Below are 15,880 nucleotides of genomic sequence, written 5' to 3'. Positions count from 1 at the left end.
GGAAGCAAGTCTTCCTCGATTCCGAGGGACCGCGTATGATGATGATGACTCCCTCAGTACTACACTGGGAGTGTCAGTCTCGTTATTGAGCTCTAGGGGCCGAAATTCAGCCTCCCGAAAAGGCCGCTTACCGCCGGAAGGCAGCGGCCAAGTGGCGGAGTTGAGTGGTCGCCGATTTGGAATCTAATGGCCGCCGCCTTGGTGACTTTTCCGACGCTGCCCCGCTTCTGCTGACTGTCCTCAGTGCGTCATCAAAGGGCGCACTGCCAATCTCCAGATCCTCAATTGATATTCAGCAGGAAAAAATCTTCGGGCCGCCGAGCAGTGCTCCCGACACCTTGTTCTGACGGTGCACCTTGTTTTCGGTGTGTGGGACATGGCTGCGCGGCAGTCATTAAAGGTGAGAGCCCACTGCCATGGCAGCCATTTTATTTTTTTTTGTCGGCTGACTCCCAGATTAGTCGGACAATTATGCCCTTGGGTTCAGCCGAGCCACCAACAGGCACCCCCTCTTGGGCGCCAGGCCACTGGCCCGGCCGAAACCTTCCCTGGTGGTCCAGTGGACTGAAGTTGTAAAATGGCGAAGGTTCTCCCCTTTAAGTGAAGGGGAGAGCCATGGTGACGCACACTCGTCATGACGTCATCGCCGATCTGCTGATGATTGACAGCGGGGTGACTCAGTCCCGCCTCCACTTCTGCCCCTCTCGTTGTCGATCTCCTGCTTACCGCCCCAATTCCGCCCCCATTATAACCGACTTCCGGTCCGCCTGATAAAAAATGACAAAGAGCTGAATTTTGCGAAAGAGGCCACCTCATCCAGCGCGGCAGAAAAAACACTTCAAAAGCGGTTGGTGCAACCAGTTTCGGGCGGACCTGAATTTCTACCTCCTCGTCTCAGGAGAGGCACTTAAACCCACGACATGCTGACTCAAAGGCAAGAGTGCTACCCACTGAGCCAGGGCTGACACTTCAGGCAAGAATAGAAACTGGTTCATTCATTATTTTTCTGTTGTGCGCTCGCGAAGCCCCGTACCTGGGAAATTGGAGTAAAACCAGAAAAAACACGAGCAAATCTTGGAGCTTGCTGATGGAATACATTCGCGGGAGTCCAAATCCAACGGGATATTTTCGCTGGAGACCAGCGGGATACTTTTGCTGAATACTAACTGTTGCTCTTCCTATTCCTTTCAGGAAATCCCTGTGCCGCCCTTCATGGACAAGCCAGAGTACGAGTGGAACGAAGAGCAACTGAAACAAGCCAAAGAATTCGCTCTCAAGGAGCAGGAACTGAATGAAGAGAAGGACAAGTACAGGAAGGTACACAAGGCGCACGCAGCATTTGAAAGTAGAAGGGGCTGATTTGGAACATAATTCAGCCAGAGATTAGTTACCACCTGCTGCGTCTCCGGGGACTTTCATAGAGTTGTGGGGATTGGGCAGCACATTCAGCAGTTGCTGTAAGTTTAGAAATCTGTCACAGAATATAGGCCCGCACTAAATCAACAGCAACAACTTGCATTTATGTAGTGCCTTTAATATAGTAAAACATCCCAAGGCGCTTCACAGGAACGATTATCAAACAAAATTTGACACCAAGCCACCTAAGGAAATATTAGGACCAAAAGCTTAATCAAAGAGGTAGGTTTTATAAAAACATATTAAAGGAGGAGAGAGAGGTAGAGAGGCGGAGAGGTATGGAGGGAGTTCCGAGCTTAGGACCTCGGCAGCTGAAGGCACGGCCGCCAATGGTGGAGTGAATAAAATCGGGGATGTGCAAGAGGCCTGAAATGGAGAAGCGCAGAAATCTCAGAGGGCTGTAGGACTGGAGGAGGTACAGAGATAGGGAGAGGCGAGACCATAGAGAGATTTGCAAACAATTTTTAAATCAAGGTATTGCCAGACCAGGAGCGAATGTAGGTCAGTGAGCACAGTGGGTGATGGGTGAGCGGGACTTGGTGCGAGATAGGACACGGACAGTGAGCACAGGGGATGATGGGTGAAAGAGACTTGTTGCGATTTAGGACACGGACAGTGAGCACAGGGGATGATGGGTGAGCGGGACTCGGTGCGAGTTAGGACACGGACAGTAAGCATAGGGGTAATGGGTGAACGAGACTTGGTGCAAGTTAGGACATGGACAGCAGAGTTTTGGATGAGGTAAAATTTATGTAGGATGGAAGATGGGAGGCCAGCCGGAGTGCATCGGAATAGTCAAGGCTAGAGGTACAAAGGCATGGATGAGGGTTTCAGCAGCAAATGAGCTGAGGCAGGGTTGGAAATGGTGAGTTACGGAGGTAGAAGTAGGCAGTCTTGGCGATGGAGTAGATATGAAGCTCATTGCAGGATCAAATACGACAGCAAAATTGCGAATAGTCTGGCTGAGCCTCAGACAGTTGCCAGGGAGAGGGTGGCTAGGGAACGGAGTTTGTGGCGGGGTCGGAAGACAATGGCTTTGGTCTTCCTAATATTTAGTGGGAGGAAATTTCTGGTCATCCAGTACTGTATGTTGGACAACCAGTGTGACATGTCAAAATCAATGGAGGGGTCGAGAGAGGTGGTGGAAACTGATGTGTTTTCGAATGATGTCGCCGAGAGGCAGCATGTAGATGAGCAACAGATGGGGGCCAAGGATAGATCCTTGGGGATTCCACAGGTAACGGTGCGGGAGCGGGAAGAGAAGTCATTGCAGGTGATTCTCTGGTTACAACTGAATAGATAATAATGGAACCAGGCAAGGGCAGTCCCACGCAGCTGGACAACATAGCAGAGGCGTCAGAGGAGAATGGAGTGGTCAACTACGTCGAAGGCTGTAGACAGGTCGAGAAGGATAAGGAGGGATAGTTTACCACATTGACCGTCACATAAGATGGCATTTGTGACTTTGATAAGAGCTGGTTCAGTACTATGGCGGGACAGGAGGCCAGGAAGGGAAGTTGGGTGGACAGCAATTTAAGAGGGTCGAGGGAGCAGGAAGTAGGCCATCCAGCCCATCGAGCTTGCTCCGCCATTCAAGAGACTTTGAACAAATATTTTGTATTGGTAGAAGACACTAAAAACATCCCAATGGTGGATAATCAAGGAGCTATAGGAAGGGAGGAACTTAATACAATCATTATCACTAAAGAAGTAGTACTCGGTAAAATAATGGGACTACAGACATACAAGTCCCTTGAGCCTGATGACTTGCATCCTAGGGTCTTAAAAGAAGTGGCTGCAGAGATAGTGGATGCATTGGCTGTAAATTGGATGCGTGGAGAGGCAGTCGGGACTTCGGTGAGAGGCCTACAAAAGGCACAGCAGGGAGTCCGGGGCCCAGCGTCGAGGAGGTGCGTGGAGAGGCAGTCGGGACTTCGGTGAGAGGCCTACAAAAGGCACAGCAGGGAGTCCGGGGCCCAACGTCGAGGAGGTGCGTGGAGAGGCAGTCGGGACTTCGGTGAGAGGCCTATAAAAGGCACAGCAGGGAGTCCAGGGCCCAGCGTCGAGGAGGTGCGTGGAGAGGCAGTCGGGACTTCGGTGAGAGGCCTATAAAAGGCACAGCAGGGAGTCCGGGGCCCAGCGTCAAGGAGGTGCGTGGAAAGGCGTGGCTTGTACAGCTACAGGGAGAAGGCAAAAAGAAGTAGAAAGGTGACGTCATAGCCAAGGGGGTAAGTGATTGGTGAGTAGTTTTTCTTTTTTCTCTTCTATAACAGTGAGTAACTTTTAACATTGTTGTTGCCAATTTAAGTGTATCTAAGGGTTAAGTCATGGCAGGAGAGCTCGGTCACATGATATGCTCCTCCTGCACCATGTAGGAACTCAGGGACACTTCCGGTGTCCCTGACAACTACATCTGCGGGAAGTGTATCCGCCTCCAGCTCCTGACGGACCGCATTGCGGAATTGGAGCTGAGGGTGGATTCACTCTGGAGCATCCACGATGCTGAGAATGACGTGAGTAGCACGTATAACGAGTTGGTCTTACCGCAGGAGAAGGGTCCACAGCCAGCTAGGGAATGGAAGACCAGCAGGAAGAGTAGTGCAAGGAAGGTAGTGCAGGGGTCCCCTGTGGTCATCCCCCTGCAAAACAGATACACTGCTTTGAGTACTGTTGAGGGGGATGACTCATCAGGGGAGGGCAGCAGCAGCCAAGTTCATGGCACCGTGGCTGGCTCTGCTGCACAGGAGGGCAGGAAAAAGAGTGGGAGAGCGATAGTGAAAGGGGATTCAATTGTGAGGGGAATAGATAGGCGTTTCTGCGGCCGCAACCGAGACTCCAGGATGGTATGTTGCCTCCCTGGTGCAAGGGTCAAGGATGTCTCGGAGCGGGTGCAGGACATTCTAAAAAGGGAGGGAGAACAGCCAGTTGTCGTGGTGCACATTGGTACCAACGACATAGGTAAAAAAAAGGGATGAGGTCCTACGAAACGAATTTAAGGAGCTAGGAGCTAAATTAAAAAGTAGGACCTCAAAAGTAGTAATCTCAGGATTGCTACCAGTGCCACGTGCTAGTCAGAGTAGGAATCGCAGGATAGCGCAGATGAATACGTGGCTTGAGCAGTGGTGCAGCAGGGAGGGATTCAAATTCCTGGGGCATTGGAACCGGTTCTGGGGGAGGTGGGACCAGTACAAACCGGACGGTCTGCACCTGGGCAGGACTGGAACCAATGTCCTAAGGGGAGTGTTTGCTAGTGCTGTTGGGGAGGAGTTAAACTAATATGGCAGGGGGATGGGAACCAATGCAGGGAGACAGAAGGAAACAAAAAGGAGACAAAAGCAAAAGACAGAAAGGAGATGAGGAAAAGTGGAGGGCAGAGAAACCCAAGGCAAAGAACAAAAAGGGCCACTGTAGAGCAAAATTCTAAAAGGACAAAGGGTGTTAAAAAAACAAGCCTGAAGGCTTTGTGTCTTAATGCAAGGAGTATCCGTAATAAGGTGGATGAATTAACTGTGCAAATAGATGTTAACAAATATGATGTGATTGGGATTACAGAGACGTGGCTCCAGGATGATCAGGGCTGGGAACTCAACATCCAGGGGTATTCAACATTCAGGAAGGATAGAACAAAAGGAAAAGGAGGTGGGGTAGCATTGCTGGTTAAAGAGGAGATAAATGCAATAGTTAGGAAGGACATTAGCTTGGATGACGTGGAATCTATATGGGTAGAGCTGCAGATCACCAAAGGGCAAAAAACGTTAGTGGGAGTTGTGTACAGACCTCCAAACAATAGTAGTGATGTTGGGAAGGGCATCAAACAGGAAATTAGGGGTGCATGCAATAAAGGTGCAGCAGTTATAATGGGTGACTTTAATATGCACATAGATTGGGCTAACCAAACTGGAAGCAATACGGTGGAGGAGGATTTCCTGGAGTACATAAGGGATGGTTTTCTAGACCAATATGTCGAGGAACCAACTAGGGGGGAGGCCATCTTAGACTGGGTGTTGTGTAATGAGAGAGGATTAATTAGCAATCTCATTGTGCGAGGCCCCTTGGGGAAGAGTGACCATAATATGGTGGAATTCTGCATTAGGATGGAGAATGAAACAGTTAATTCAGAGACCATGGTCCAGAACTTAAAGAAGGGTAACTTTGAAGGTATGAGGCGTGAATTTGCTCGGATAGATTGGCGAATGATACTTAAGGGGTTGACTGTGGATGGGCAATGGCAGACATTTAGAGACCGCATGGATGAACTACAACAATTGTACATTCCTGTCTGGCCTAAAAATAAAAAAGGGAAGGTGGCTCAACCGTGGCTATCAAGGAAAATCAGGGATAGTATTAAAGCCAAGGAAGTGGCATACAAATTAGCCAGAAATAGCAGCGAACCCAGGGACTGGGAGAAATTTAGAACTCAGCAGAGGAGGACAAAGGGTTTGATTAGGGCAGGGAAAATGGAGTACGAGAAGAAGCTTGCAGGGAACATTAAGACGGATTCCAAAAGTTTCTATAGATATGTAAAGAGAAAAAGGTTAGTAAAGACAAACGTAGGTCCCCTGCAGTCAGAATCAGGGGAAGTCATAACGGGGAACAAAGAAATGGCAGACCAATTGAACAAGTACTTTGGTTCGGTATTCACTAAGGAGGACACAAACAACCTTCCGGATATAAAAGGGGTCGGAGGGTCTAGTAAGGAGGAGGAACTGAGGGAAATCCTTATTAGTCGGGAAATTGTGTTGGGGAAATTGATAGGATTGAAGGCCGATAAATCCCCAGGGCCTGATGGACTGCATCCCAGAGTACTTAAGGAGGTGGCCTTGGAAATAGCAGATGCATTGACAGTCATTTTCCAACATTCCATTGACTCTGGATCAGTTCCTATCGAGTGGAGGGTAGCCAATGTAAATCCACTTTTTAAAAAAGGAGGGAGAGAGAAAACAGGGAATTATAGACCGGTCAGCCTGACCTTAGTAGTGGGTAAAATGATGGAATCAATTATTAAGGATGTCATAGCAGCGCATTTGGAAAGAGGTGACATAATAGGTCCAAGTCAGCATGGATTTGTGAAAGGGAAATCATGCTTGACAAATCTTCTGGAATTTTTTGAGGATGTTTCCAGTAGAGTGGACAAGGGAGAACCAGTTGATGTGGTATATTTGGACTTTCAGAAGGCTTTCGACAAGGTCCCACACAAGAGATTAATGTGCAAAGTTAAAGCACATGGGATTGGGGGTAGTGTGTTGACGTGGATTGAGAACTGGTTGTCAGACATGAAGCAAAGAGTAGGAGTAAATGGGGACTTTTCAGAATGGCAGGCAGTGATTAGTGGGGTACCGCAAGGTTCTGTGCTGGGGCCCCAGCTGTTTACACTGTACATTAATGTTTTAGACGAGGGGATTAAATGTAGTATCTCCAAATTTGCGGATGACACTAAGTTGGGTGGCAGTGTGAGCTGCGAGGAGGATGCTATGAGGCTGCAGAGTGACTTGGATAGGTTTGGTGAGTGGGCAAATGCATGGCAGATGAAGTATAATGTGGATAAATGTGAGGTTATCCACTTTGGTGGTAAAAACAAAGAGACAGACTATTATCTGAATGGTGACAGATTAGGAAAAGGGGAGGTGCAACGAGACCTGGGTGTCATGGTACATCAGTCATTGAAGGTTGGCATTCAGGTACAGCAGGCGGTTAAGAAAGCAAATGGCATGTTGGCCTTCATAGCGAGGGGATTTGAGTACAGGGGCAGGGAGGTGTTGCTACAGTTGTACGGGCCTTGGTGAGGCCACACCTGGAGTATTGTGTACAGTTTTGGTCTCCTAACTTGAGGAAGGACATTCTTGCTATTGAGGGAGAGCAGCGAAGGTTCACCAGACTGATTCCCGGGATGGTGGGACTGACCTATCAAGAAAGACTGGATCAACTGGGCTTGAATTCACTGGAGTTCAGAAGAATGAGAGGGGACCTCATAGAAACATTTAAAATTCTGATGGGTTCAGACAGGTTAGATGCAGGAAGAATGTTCCCAATGTTGGGGAAGTCCAGAACCAGGGGTCACAGTCTAAGGATAAGGGGTAAGCCATTTATGACCGAGATGAGGAGAAACATCTTCACCCAGAGAGCGATGAACCTGTGGAATTCTCTACCACAGAAAGTTGTTGAGGCCAATTCACTAAATATATTTAAAAAGGAGTTGGATGAAGTCCTTACTACTCGGGGGATCAAGGGGTATGGTGAGAAAGCAGGAATGGGGTACAGAAGTTGCATGTTCAGCCATGAACTCATTGAATAGCGGTGCAGGCTAGAAGGGCCGAACGGCCTACTCCTGCGCCTATTTTCTATGTTTCTATGTTTCTAAACCCATCAAAATTCCCTGGATTCTGGGGAGGTCCCAGTGGACTGGAAAACTGTAAATGTAATGCCCCTATTTTAAAAAGGCGGCAGACAGAAAACAGGAATCCATAGACCAGTTAGCCCAATATCTGTCATTGGGAAAATGCTGGAATCCATTATTAAGGAAGCAGTAACAGGACATTTAGAAAAGCATGATTCAATCAAGCAGAGTCAACGTAGTTTTATGAAAGGGAAATCATGTTTGACAAATTTCCTGGAGTTCTTTGAGAATGTAATGAACAGGGTGGATAAGGGGGGACCAGTGGATGTGGTGTATTTGGATTTCCAGAAGTCTTTCGATAAGGTGCCATATAAAAGGTTACTGCACAAGATAAAAGTTCAGGGGTTGGGGGTAATATATTAGCATGGATAGAGGATTGGCTAACTAACAGAAAACAGAGAATCGGGATAAATGGGTAATTTTCCGGTTGGCAGACAGTGACTATTGGGGTGCCACAGGGATCGGTGCTGGAGCCTCAACTATTTACAATCTATATTAATGACTTGGATGAAGGGACTGCGTGTAATGTTGCCAAGTTTGCTGATGATACAAAGATGGCTGGGAGAGCAAATTGTGAGGACACAAGAAATCTGCAAAGGGATATAGACAGGCTAAGTGAGTGTACAAAAAATTGGCAGATGGACTATAATGTGGGAAAATGTGAGGTTATCCACTTTGTCGGTAAAAATAGAAAAGCAAATTATAATTTAAATGGAGAAAAATTGCAAAGTGCTGCAATCCAGAGGGACCTTGTGCATGAAACACAAAAAGTTAGTATGCAAATACAGCAAGTAATCAGGAAGGCAAATGGAATGTTGGCCTTTATTGCAAGGGGGATGGAGTATAAAATCAGAGAAGTCCTGCTACAACTGTACAGGGTATTGTTGAGGCCACACCTGGAGTACTGTGTGCAATTTTGATCTCCGTATTTAAGGAAGTATATACTTGCATTGGAGGATGTTCAAAGAAGGTTCACTGGGTTGATTCCGGAGATGAGGGAGTCGACTTATGAAGATAGGTTGAGTAAGTTGCGCCTATACTCATTGGAGTGCAGAAGAATGAGAGGTGATCTTATCGAAACATATAAGATAATGAGGGGGCTTAACAAGGTGGATGTAGAGAGGATATTTCCACTTATAGGGGAAACTAAAACTAGGGGACATAGTCTCAGAATAAGGGTCTGCTCATTTAAAACTGAGCTAAGGAGGAATTTCTTCATTCAGAGGGTTGTAAATCTGTGGAATTCTCTGCCCCAGAGAGCTGTGGAAGCCGGGTCATTGAATATATTTAAGGCAAAGACAGATTTTTGAGCGATAAAGGAATAAAGGGTTATGGGGAGTGGGCAGGGAAGTGGAGCTGAGTCCATGATCAGATCAGCCATGATCTTATTATATGGCAGAGCAGGCTCGAGGGGCCAAATGGCAGACTCCTGCTCCTATTTCTTATGTTCTTATGTTCAATAAGATTGTGGCTGATTATCAACCTCAACTCCAGTTTCCTGCCCGATCTCCATATCCCTTGATTGCTCTATAGTCCAAAAATCTATCTATCACAGCCTTGAACAAGACTCAACATCCACAGCCTCCTGGGGCAGAGAATTCCAAAGATTCACAACCCTCTGAGTGAAGAAATTCCTCGTCATCTCGTCCATAAATGGCCTACTACCCCTTATCCTGAGACTATGCCCCCTGGTTACTCTAGACACTCCAGCCAGGGGAAACAACCTCTCAGCATCTACCCTGTCAGTCCCCTTCAGAATCTTGTAAGTTTCAATGAGATCACCTCTCATTCTTCTAAGCTCCAGAAAGTATAGGCCCAATCTATACAATCTCTCATCATCGGATAGCCCTCTCATCCCAGGAAACAATCCACTGAACCTCCGTTGCACTGCCTCCAAGGCAAGTATATCCTTCTTTGGATAAGGCAACCAAAGTTGTGCACAGTACTCCAGGTGTGGTCTCACCAGGGCCCTGTACAATTGTAGCAAGACTTCCTTACTCTTATACTCCAACCCCCTTGCAATAAAGGACAACATGCCATTTGCCTTCCTTATTGCTTGTTGTACCTGCATGCTAGCTTTCTGTGTTTCCTGCACGAGGACACCCAAATCTCTCTGAACACCAACATTTTAAAGTTTCTCACCATTTAAAAAATATTCTGTTTTTCTATTCTTCCTACCAAAGTGAATAACCTCACATTTCCCCACATTATACTCCATCTGCCACCTTACTGCCCACTCACTTAGTCTATCAATATCCCTTTGCAGACGCTTGTGTTCTCCTCATATCTTACTGTCCCACCTAGCTTTGTATCGTCAGCAAACTTGGATACATTGCACTCGGTCCCTTTGTTGTGTATCTGTAAAGCATGCACTCCCATGTTCCGCCACAAGGGAGCGCATCCCCTGAAGTCCCAAGGGATCCCAGTATTCCTTGGGAGCACTGTATATAAGCCGGCCCCTAAGGCCTGTTCCTCACTCTGGAGTGTCTTAATAAAGACTGAGGTCACTGTTACTTTAACCTCCCTGTGTGCAGTCTCATCTGTGTCAGGAACACAATACCCTTCATCTAGGTCATTAATATATAGTGTAAATAGCTGAAGCCCCAGCACTGATCCTTGCAGCACCCCACGACTTACAGCCTGCCTGCCAGCCTAAAAATGATCTGTTTATCCCCACTCTCTGGTAATCAATCCTCTATCCATGCTAATACATTACCTCCAATCCCATGAGCCCTTATCTTGTGTAATAATCTTTTATGTGGCACCTTATTGAATGCCTTTTGGAAATACCCTGCTAGGTACATTCTCAAAAAACTATAATAAATTTGTCAAACACGATTTCTCTTTCATAAAACCATGTTGACTCTGCCTAATCATGTTATGATTTTCTTAAATGCCCGGATACCACTTCCTTAACAATGGATTCCAGCATTTACCCAATAACTGATGTCAGGCTAACTCGCCTGTAGTTCCCTGTTTTCTCTCTCTTTTCTTGAATAGCGGTGTTACATTTTCTACCTTCCAATCTGCTGCGACCGTTCTAGAATCTAGGGAATTTTGGAAGATCAAAACCAATGGATCCATTATCTCTGCAGCCATCTCTTTTATAACCCTAGGATGTAGCCAGTCAGGTCCAGGGGATTTGTCGGCTTTTAGTCCCATCAATTCTTGTTGTACTTTTTCTCTACTTATATTAATTATATTAAGTTCCCCACCATTTTTGGTATGCTTATCATGGACAAGGTGAGCTCGGAGAGCACATGAGGGGAGATCAGAGGGAAACTCGAGAAAGATGCGAGTTCAGGTCTCGGGTGCGGGGTAAGTGGAGAAGTCTTGCCCGGTGGGCAAGGGGAAGGGAGGGAAGTGGCAGAGGCAGCTGAATGGACAGTCTCAATCTTAGTGACAGAGGTCCATGAGATCCTGCCACGTGCACTAAATCTGATGAGGATTGTTAATGGTAGGGGGGGGTCCCTGCACCCAGCACATTATTGGGGTAGGACAGAGGGGGGGGGGGGTTCCCCTGGGCCCAGCACATTGGGGTAGGACAGGGGGAGGTGTCCCCTGGGCCCAGCACATTGGAGTAGGACAGGGGGAGGTGTCCCCTGGGCCCAGCACATTGGGGTAGGACAGGGGGGCGGGGGTGTCCCCTGGGCCCAGCACATTGGAGTGGGGTGGGAGGTCCCCTGGGCCCAACATATTGGTGTATTTCAGGGAGAAATCAGCTGAAGTCCCGGCTCCTAATCCAAAACCCGTGACTGCTGCTGGTGTGTGTGTGTGTGTGTTTACAAGTTTGTGTGTATATATGCGGTGTGTGTGTGTGAGCACGCAATGTGTGCCTTGTGGCTGTGTTTGCCGAGGTTGTTTGTCCCAGTGGGGCAGAACTAATTTCTCACCTGTTTTACAGACGCTGGAGTCAGAGATGAAGAAAATACAGGGAACGATCGCAGAAACCACCAACAACTTCGATGAGACAATGAACAAACTATTTGATAGAAAAGTGAGAACTGAAATGATCATCTACCAGGTAAATCTTCACAAAACCTCTGGTCACAGCCCAGCCCTGCTCGGACTGCGCACACTCAGACATCAGCTCTGGACCCAGGTGGCGAAATTGCTCCGCACCCCGATCAGGGGCAGCAACCTTCCAGGGCCGGGATTTATCGCCCGGCCCGGAGGTCCCGCCCCCGTCGCGGAATTGGTGCTGGGGCGGTAGTGCGGCGCTGATGCCCTACACGCCCCGTCCCTTCCATTAAAGGGGAGGTTGCTGCGGACTCTGCACGGCCCTATGGAGGCCGCCACTCACTACCAGGACAGCGTGTGACCGGGCCAGCAGCCTGCCACCCAAGACGCAGTGTGGGGCTGCACGATGGTGGCCCAGACCACGCTAGGGCTGCCTTCGCCACCCAAGAAGGTGACGGCCCGGGGCGCTGCAGGCCTCCCCTTTAAACAGCGGCCCGAGAGCAGATATCTGCCAGCATCGTGGCCCGTGGGCAATTTACCCCGTGGGGCATTAAAGGGTTGATGCAGGGCGGTGAGGGGTCGCCACAATTTCCCGGGAGACGTTAGCGCATCCCCTCCCCTTCCCCAGACAAAAACTGACTTGTGCCCCATTAGCGCCCCCCGGCGGCACTAATGGGGCTATAAAAAGGGGCAGTTTTGTCCCCCTAATGTCCAGCGACTGTGTCTAATCCGTGCTGTACCTGCCCTGGGTGTGTAGAGGGAGCTGTACAGATTGGAACAAGAAACAGGCTAAAGTTCTTTTAAGTGTGTGTAAGAGAAAGTGGTGTAGGTTCCCACTAGAGTGCTGGAAAATATGGGATCATGTCCTGGAATAGGTCTCAGCCTTCTGAATCCGAGGTGAGAGTTCTGCTAACTGTGCCAAGTTGGCGCCAGTTGGATGGTCAGGAACCTTCTTCAGCATCGCAGATAGAAAAGTGATTTGTGTTGAGGGACTGACTGAGACACATACACGCACACTGTGTTGTGAGGGACTGAGACACATGCACACTGTGTTGTGAGGGACTGAGACACACGCACGCTGTGTTGTGAGGGACTGAGACACATGCACACTGTGTTGTGAGGGACTGAGACACACGCACGCTGTGTTGTGAGGGACTGAGACACATGCACACTGTGTTGTGAGGGACTGAGACACACGCACGCTGTGTTGTGAGGGACTGAGACACACGCACACTGTGTTGAGCGACTGACACACGCACACTGTGTTGTGAGGGACTGAGACACACGCACGTTGTGTTGTGAGGGACTGAGACACATACACACTGTGTTGAGGGACTGACACACGCACACTGTGTTGTGAGGGACTGAGACACACGCACGTTGTGTTGTGAGGGACTGAGACACATACACACTGTGTTGAGGGACTGACTGAGACACACGCACGCTGTGTTGTGAGGGACTGAGACACACGCACGCTGTGTTGTGAGGGACTGAGACACATACACACTGTGTTGAGGGACTGACTGAGACACACGCACGCTGTGTTGTGAGGGACTGAGACACACGCACGCTGTGTTGTGAGGGACTGAGACACACGCACGCTGTGTTGTGAGGGACTGAGACACATACACACTGTGTTGAGGGACTGACTGAGACACACGCACACTGTGTTGAGGGACTGACTGACTCTTTACCCACAGGAGGAGCTGAAGATCTGCAACCTGGTCTTCTCACTGCGAATCGAGGAAGAGTTACAGAACAGGGATGCTCAACTGAACTACCTACTCTCCGAGCAGAAGAATTGCACGGTACCAGATAGGAATATAATTAGATCCAAGATAAGTGCAAATCCCATTGCTAGATAACACTGACATTCTCTCGCTAGTGTCCACATTTAAACATCATTTTGTTTGGTCTGCACTGATTTTGTATGTGAGAATAACATTTAAAATCCAATTGCTGGCTCATGAACCGTCCCGTTTTGATCGAGGGTTTTTCATCCACAATGTTAATGTGCCTGTTCCCTGCAGAGGCTGTCTGATCTGCCAAGTGTCTCCAGCATTTACAATCTGTTGTTTGTTACTATGGGTTAACACTTGTCCTTTAACTAGTCACAGACTAATGCCCTAAAATTGCACACAGAGCAGATGATACCTTGCTGATGGTCCTTGCTTTATACTCCGCATGAGGCTGCTCCCACTCGAATTCCCTCTTCCCACCCTGCCTTTATCTCTTTGTTGCCTTCTCCCTCTGTACATCTGTAATGACTCAAGAGTCTGGTTACTGTAAACTCACTCAGGTGCAACCTGATCCATCTTTATTCCAACCCAAGATTGCCAGGGTGACAAAGACATCCAGCTTATATACAGGTGACCAAGCACACATGCCAGATGCGTACAGCCCGATGACTTCCGACCGTGGCGCCCTCTGGTGTCTGGTGACCCCCAAGCATTAATACATAACAACATCCCCCTTTTAAAATCTTAACAGTCCAGTGAGACTGAGGGCTGAGTAGCCGATCTGATGGGAGTGGTCATGACCACATCAGAGACTGAAGGTTCAGAGTCAGTAATGTCAGCAGTGTCCTCTGATGAGTGAACAATGGTTGGTTGATCACTGACTGCATCTTCCTCACTCGGTTCCAGTTCATCCATGTGCCGCAGTTTAACCCGGTCAAGGTGTTTCCTGCATGTTTGCCCATTCTTGGGCACGACAATAAACACTCTGTTACCCTCCTTGGCTGTAACAGTGCCGGCGATCCACTTTGGACCTTGACCATAGTTCAGTACATAAACCGGATCGTTGGCCGAGATGTCACGTGAGACAGCAAAACGATCACGACACCATTGCTGACTTTGACACGATCATTCAAATCAGGATGAACAAGAGAAAGCCTGATCTTGAGATTTCTCTTCATCAGTAGTTCAGCAGGAGGAGCCCCAGTAAGCATATGAGGTCTTGACCTGTAACTGAGCAATATACATGACAATCATCTCTGCAGTGAGCCCTGAGTTACATGTTTCATACTTTGCTTGATCGTTTGAACGGCAAGCTCTGCTTGACCATTAGAAGCAGCCTTGAATGGAGCTGATGTCACATGTCTGATGCCATTGGGTTTCATGAACTCCTGGAACTCAAGGCTTGTGAAGCAAGATCCGTTGTCGCTCACAACAATGTCAGGCAAACCATGAGTAGCAAACGTGATATGAAGGCTCTCAATGGTAGCTGTAGACGTGCTGGATGACATAATAACACACTCTATCCACTTAGAATATGCATCTACTACGATAAAAAACATCTTTCCTAGGAATGGGTCCACAAAATCAACGTGGATCCTCGACCATGGTTTGGATGGCCACGACCAAAGACTCAGCGGAGATTCCGCTGGTACTTAGCTACATGCAAGTATTGCACTGATGCATGCATGATTCCAGATCAGAGGCAATTCCAGGCCATCATACACGAGACCTAGCAATGGACTTCATCATGACAATACCAGGATGAGTGCCATGAAGTTCATGTACAAATTTTTCTCTATCTTTCTTAGGCATGATTACATGATTACCCCACAGTAAACAGTCTGACTGAATGGACAGCTCATCCTTGCGACAGTTGTAAGGTTTGGTTTCCTCACGCATCTCCATAGGTATGGCAGACCAATCACCACTGAGTACACACCGTTTCACAACCGATAAAATAGGGTCATGGCTGGTCCAGATCCTAACTTGTTGAGCAGTGACAGGGGTTCCTTCACTCTCAAAAGCATCCATTACTAACAGTAGATCTATAGGTTGAGGCGTCTCCATCTCAGTTGTGGGTAAGGGCAGATGACTCAGTGCATCGGCACGATTCTCAGTACCAGGTCTATGACAGATGACGTAACCATAGGCAGACAATGTCAGCGTCCACCTTTGAATGCAGGATGATGCATTGGTATTAATACCTTTGTTTTCCGCAAACAATGAAATGAGTGGCTTGTGATCCATTTCTAGTCCAAAACAAAGACCAAACAGATACTTGTGCATTTTTTTTACGTCAGAGACACAGGCCAAAGCTTCTTTCTCTACCATGCTGTAAGCTCTTTCTGTTTTAGACAGACAGGTTGTAGCT

General features: G+C 48.0%; 1 protein-coding gene across 5 annotated transcripts in view; it reads left to right on the top strand.

The window, feature by feature from the left end:
* cfap43 (cilia and flagella associated protein 43) overlaps positions 1 to 15,880 on the top strand; it is a 188,756-nt gene that overhangs the window by 135,403 nt on the left and 37,473 nt on the right. For all 5 annotated transcript variants that reach the window (XM_070876376.1, XM_070876377.1, XM_070876375.1 and 2 more), the window contains 3 exons: positions 1,192 to 1,317; positions 11,715 to 11,834; positions 13,471 to 13,578. In XM_070876376.1, coding sequence (XP_070732477.1) covers positions 1,192 to 1,317; positions 11,715 to 11,834; positions 13,471 to 13,578 — 354 coding nt within the window. The remainder of the gene's footprint in view (positions 1 to 1,191; positions 1,318 to 11,714; positions 11,835 to 13,470; positions 13,579 to 15,880) is intronic.

This window comes from Pristiophorus japonicus, chromosome 3 (assembly GCF_044704955.1).
Source record: "Pristiophorus japonicus isolate sPriJap1 chromosome 3, sPriJap1.hap1, whole genome shotgun sequence".
NCBI classification, from domain to species: Eukaryota; Metazoa; Chordata; class Chondrichthyes; family Pristiophoridae; genus Pristiophorus; species Pristiophorus japonicus.
Note: the sequence above shows the minus strand (reverse complement) of the source record. Positions and strands in the feature narration are given on the sequence as shown.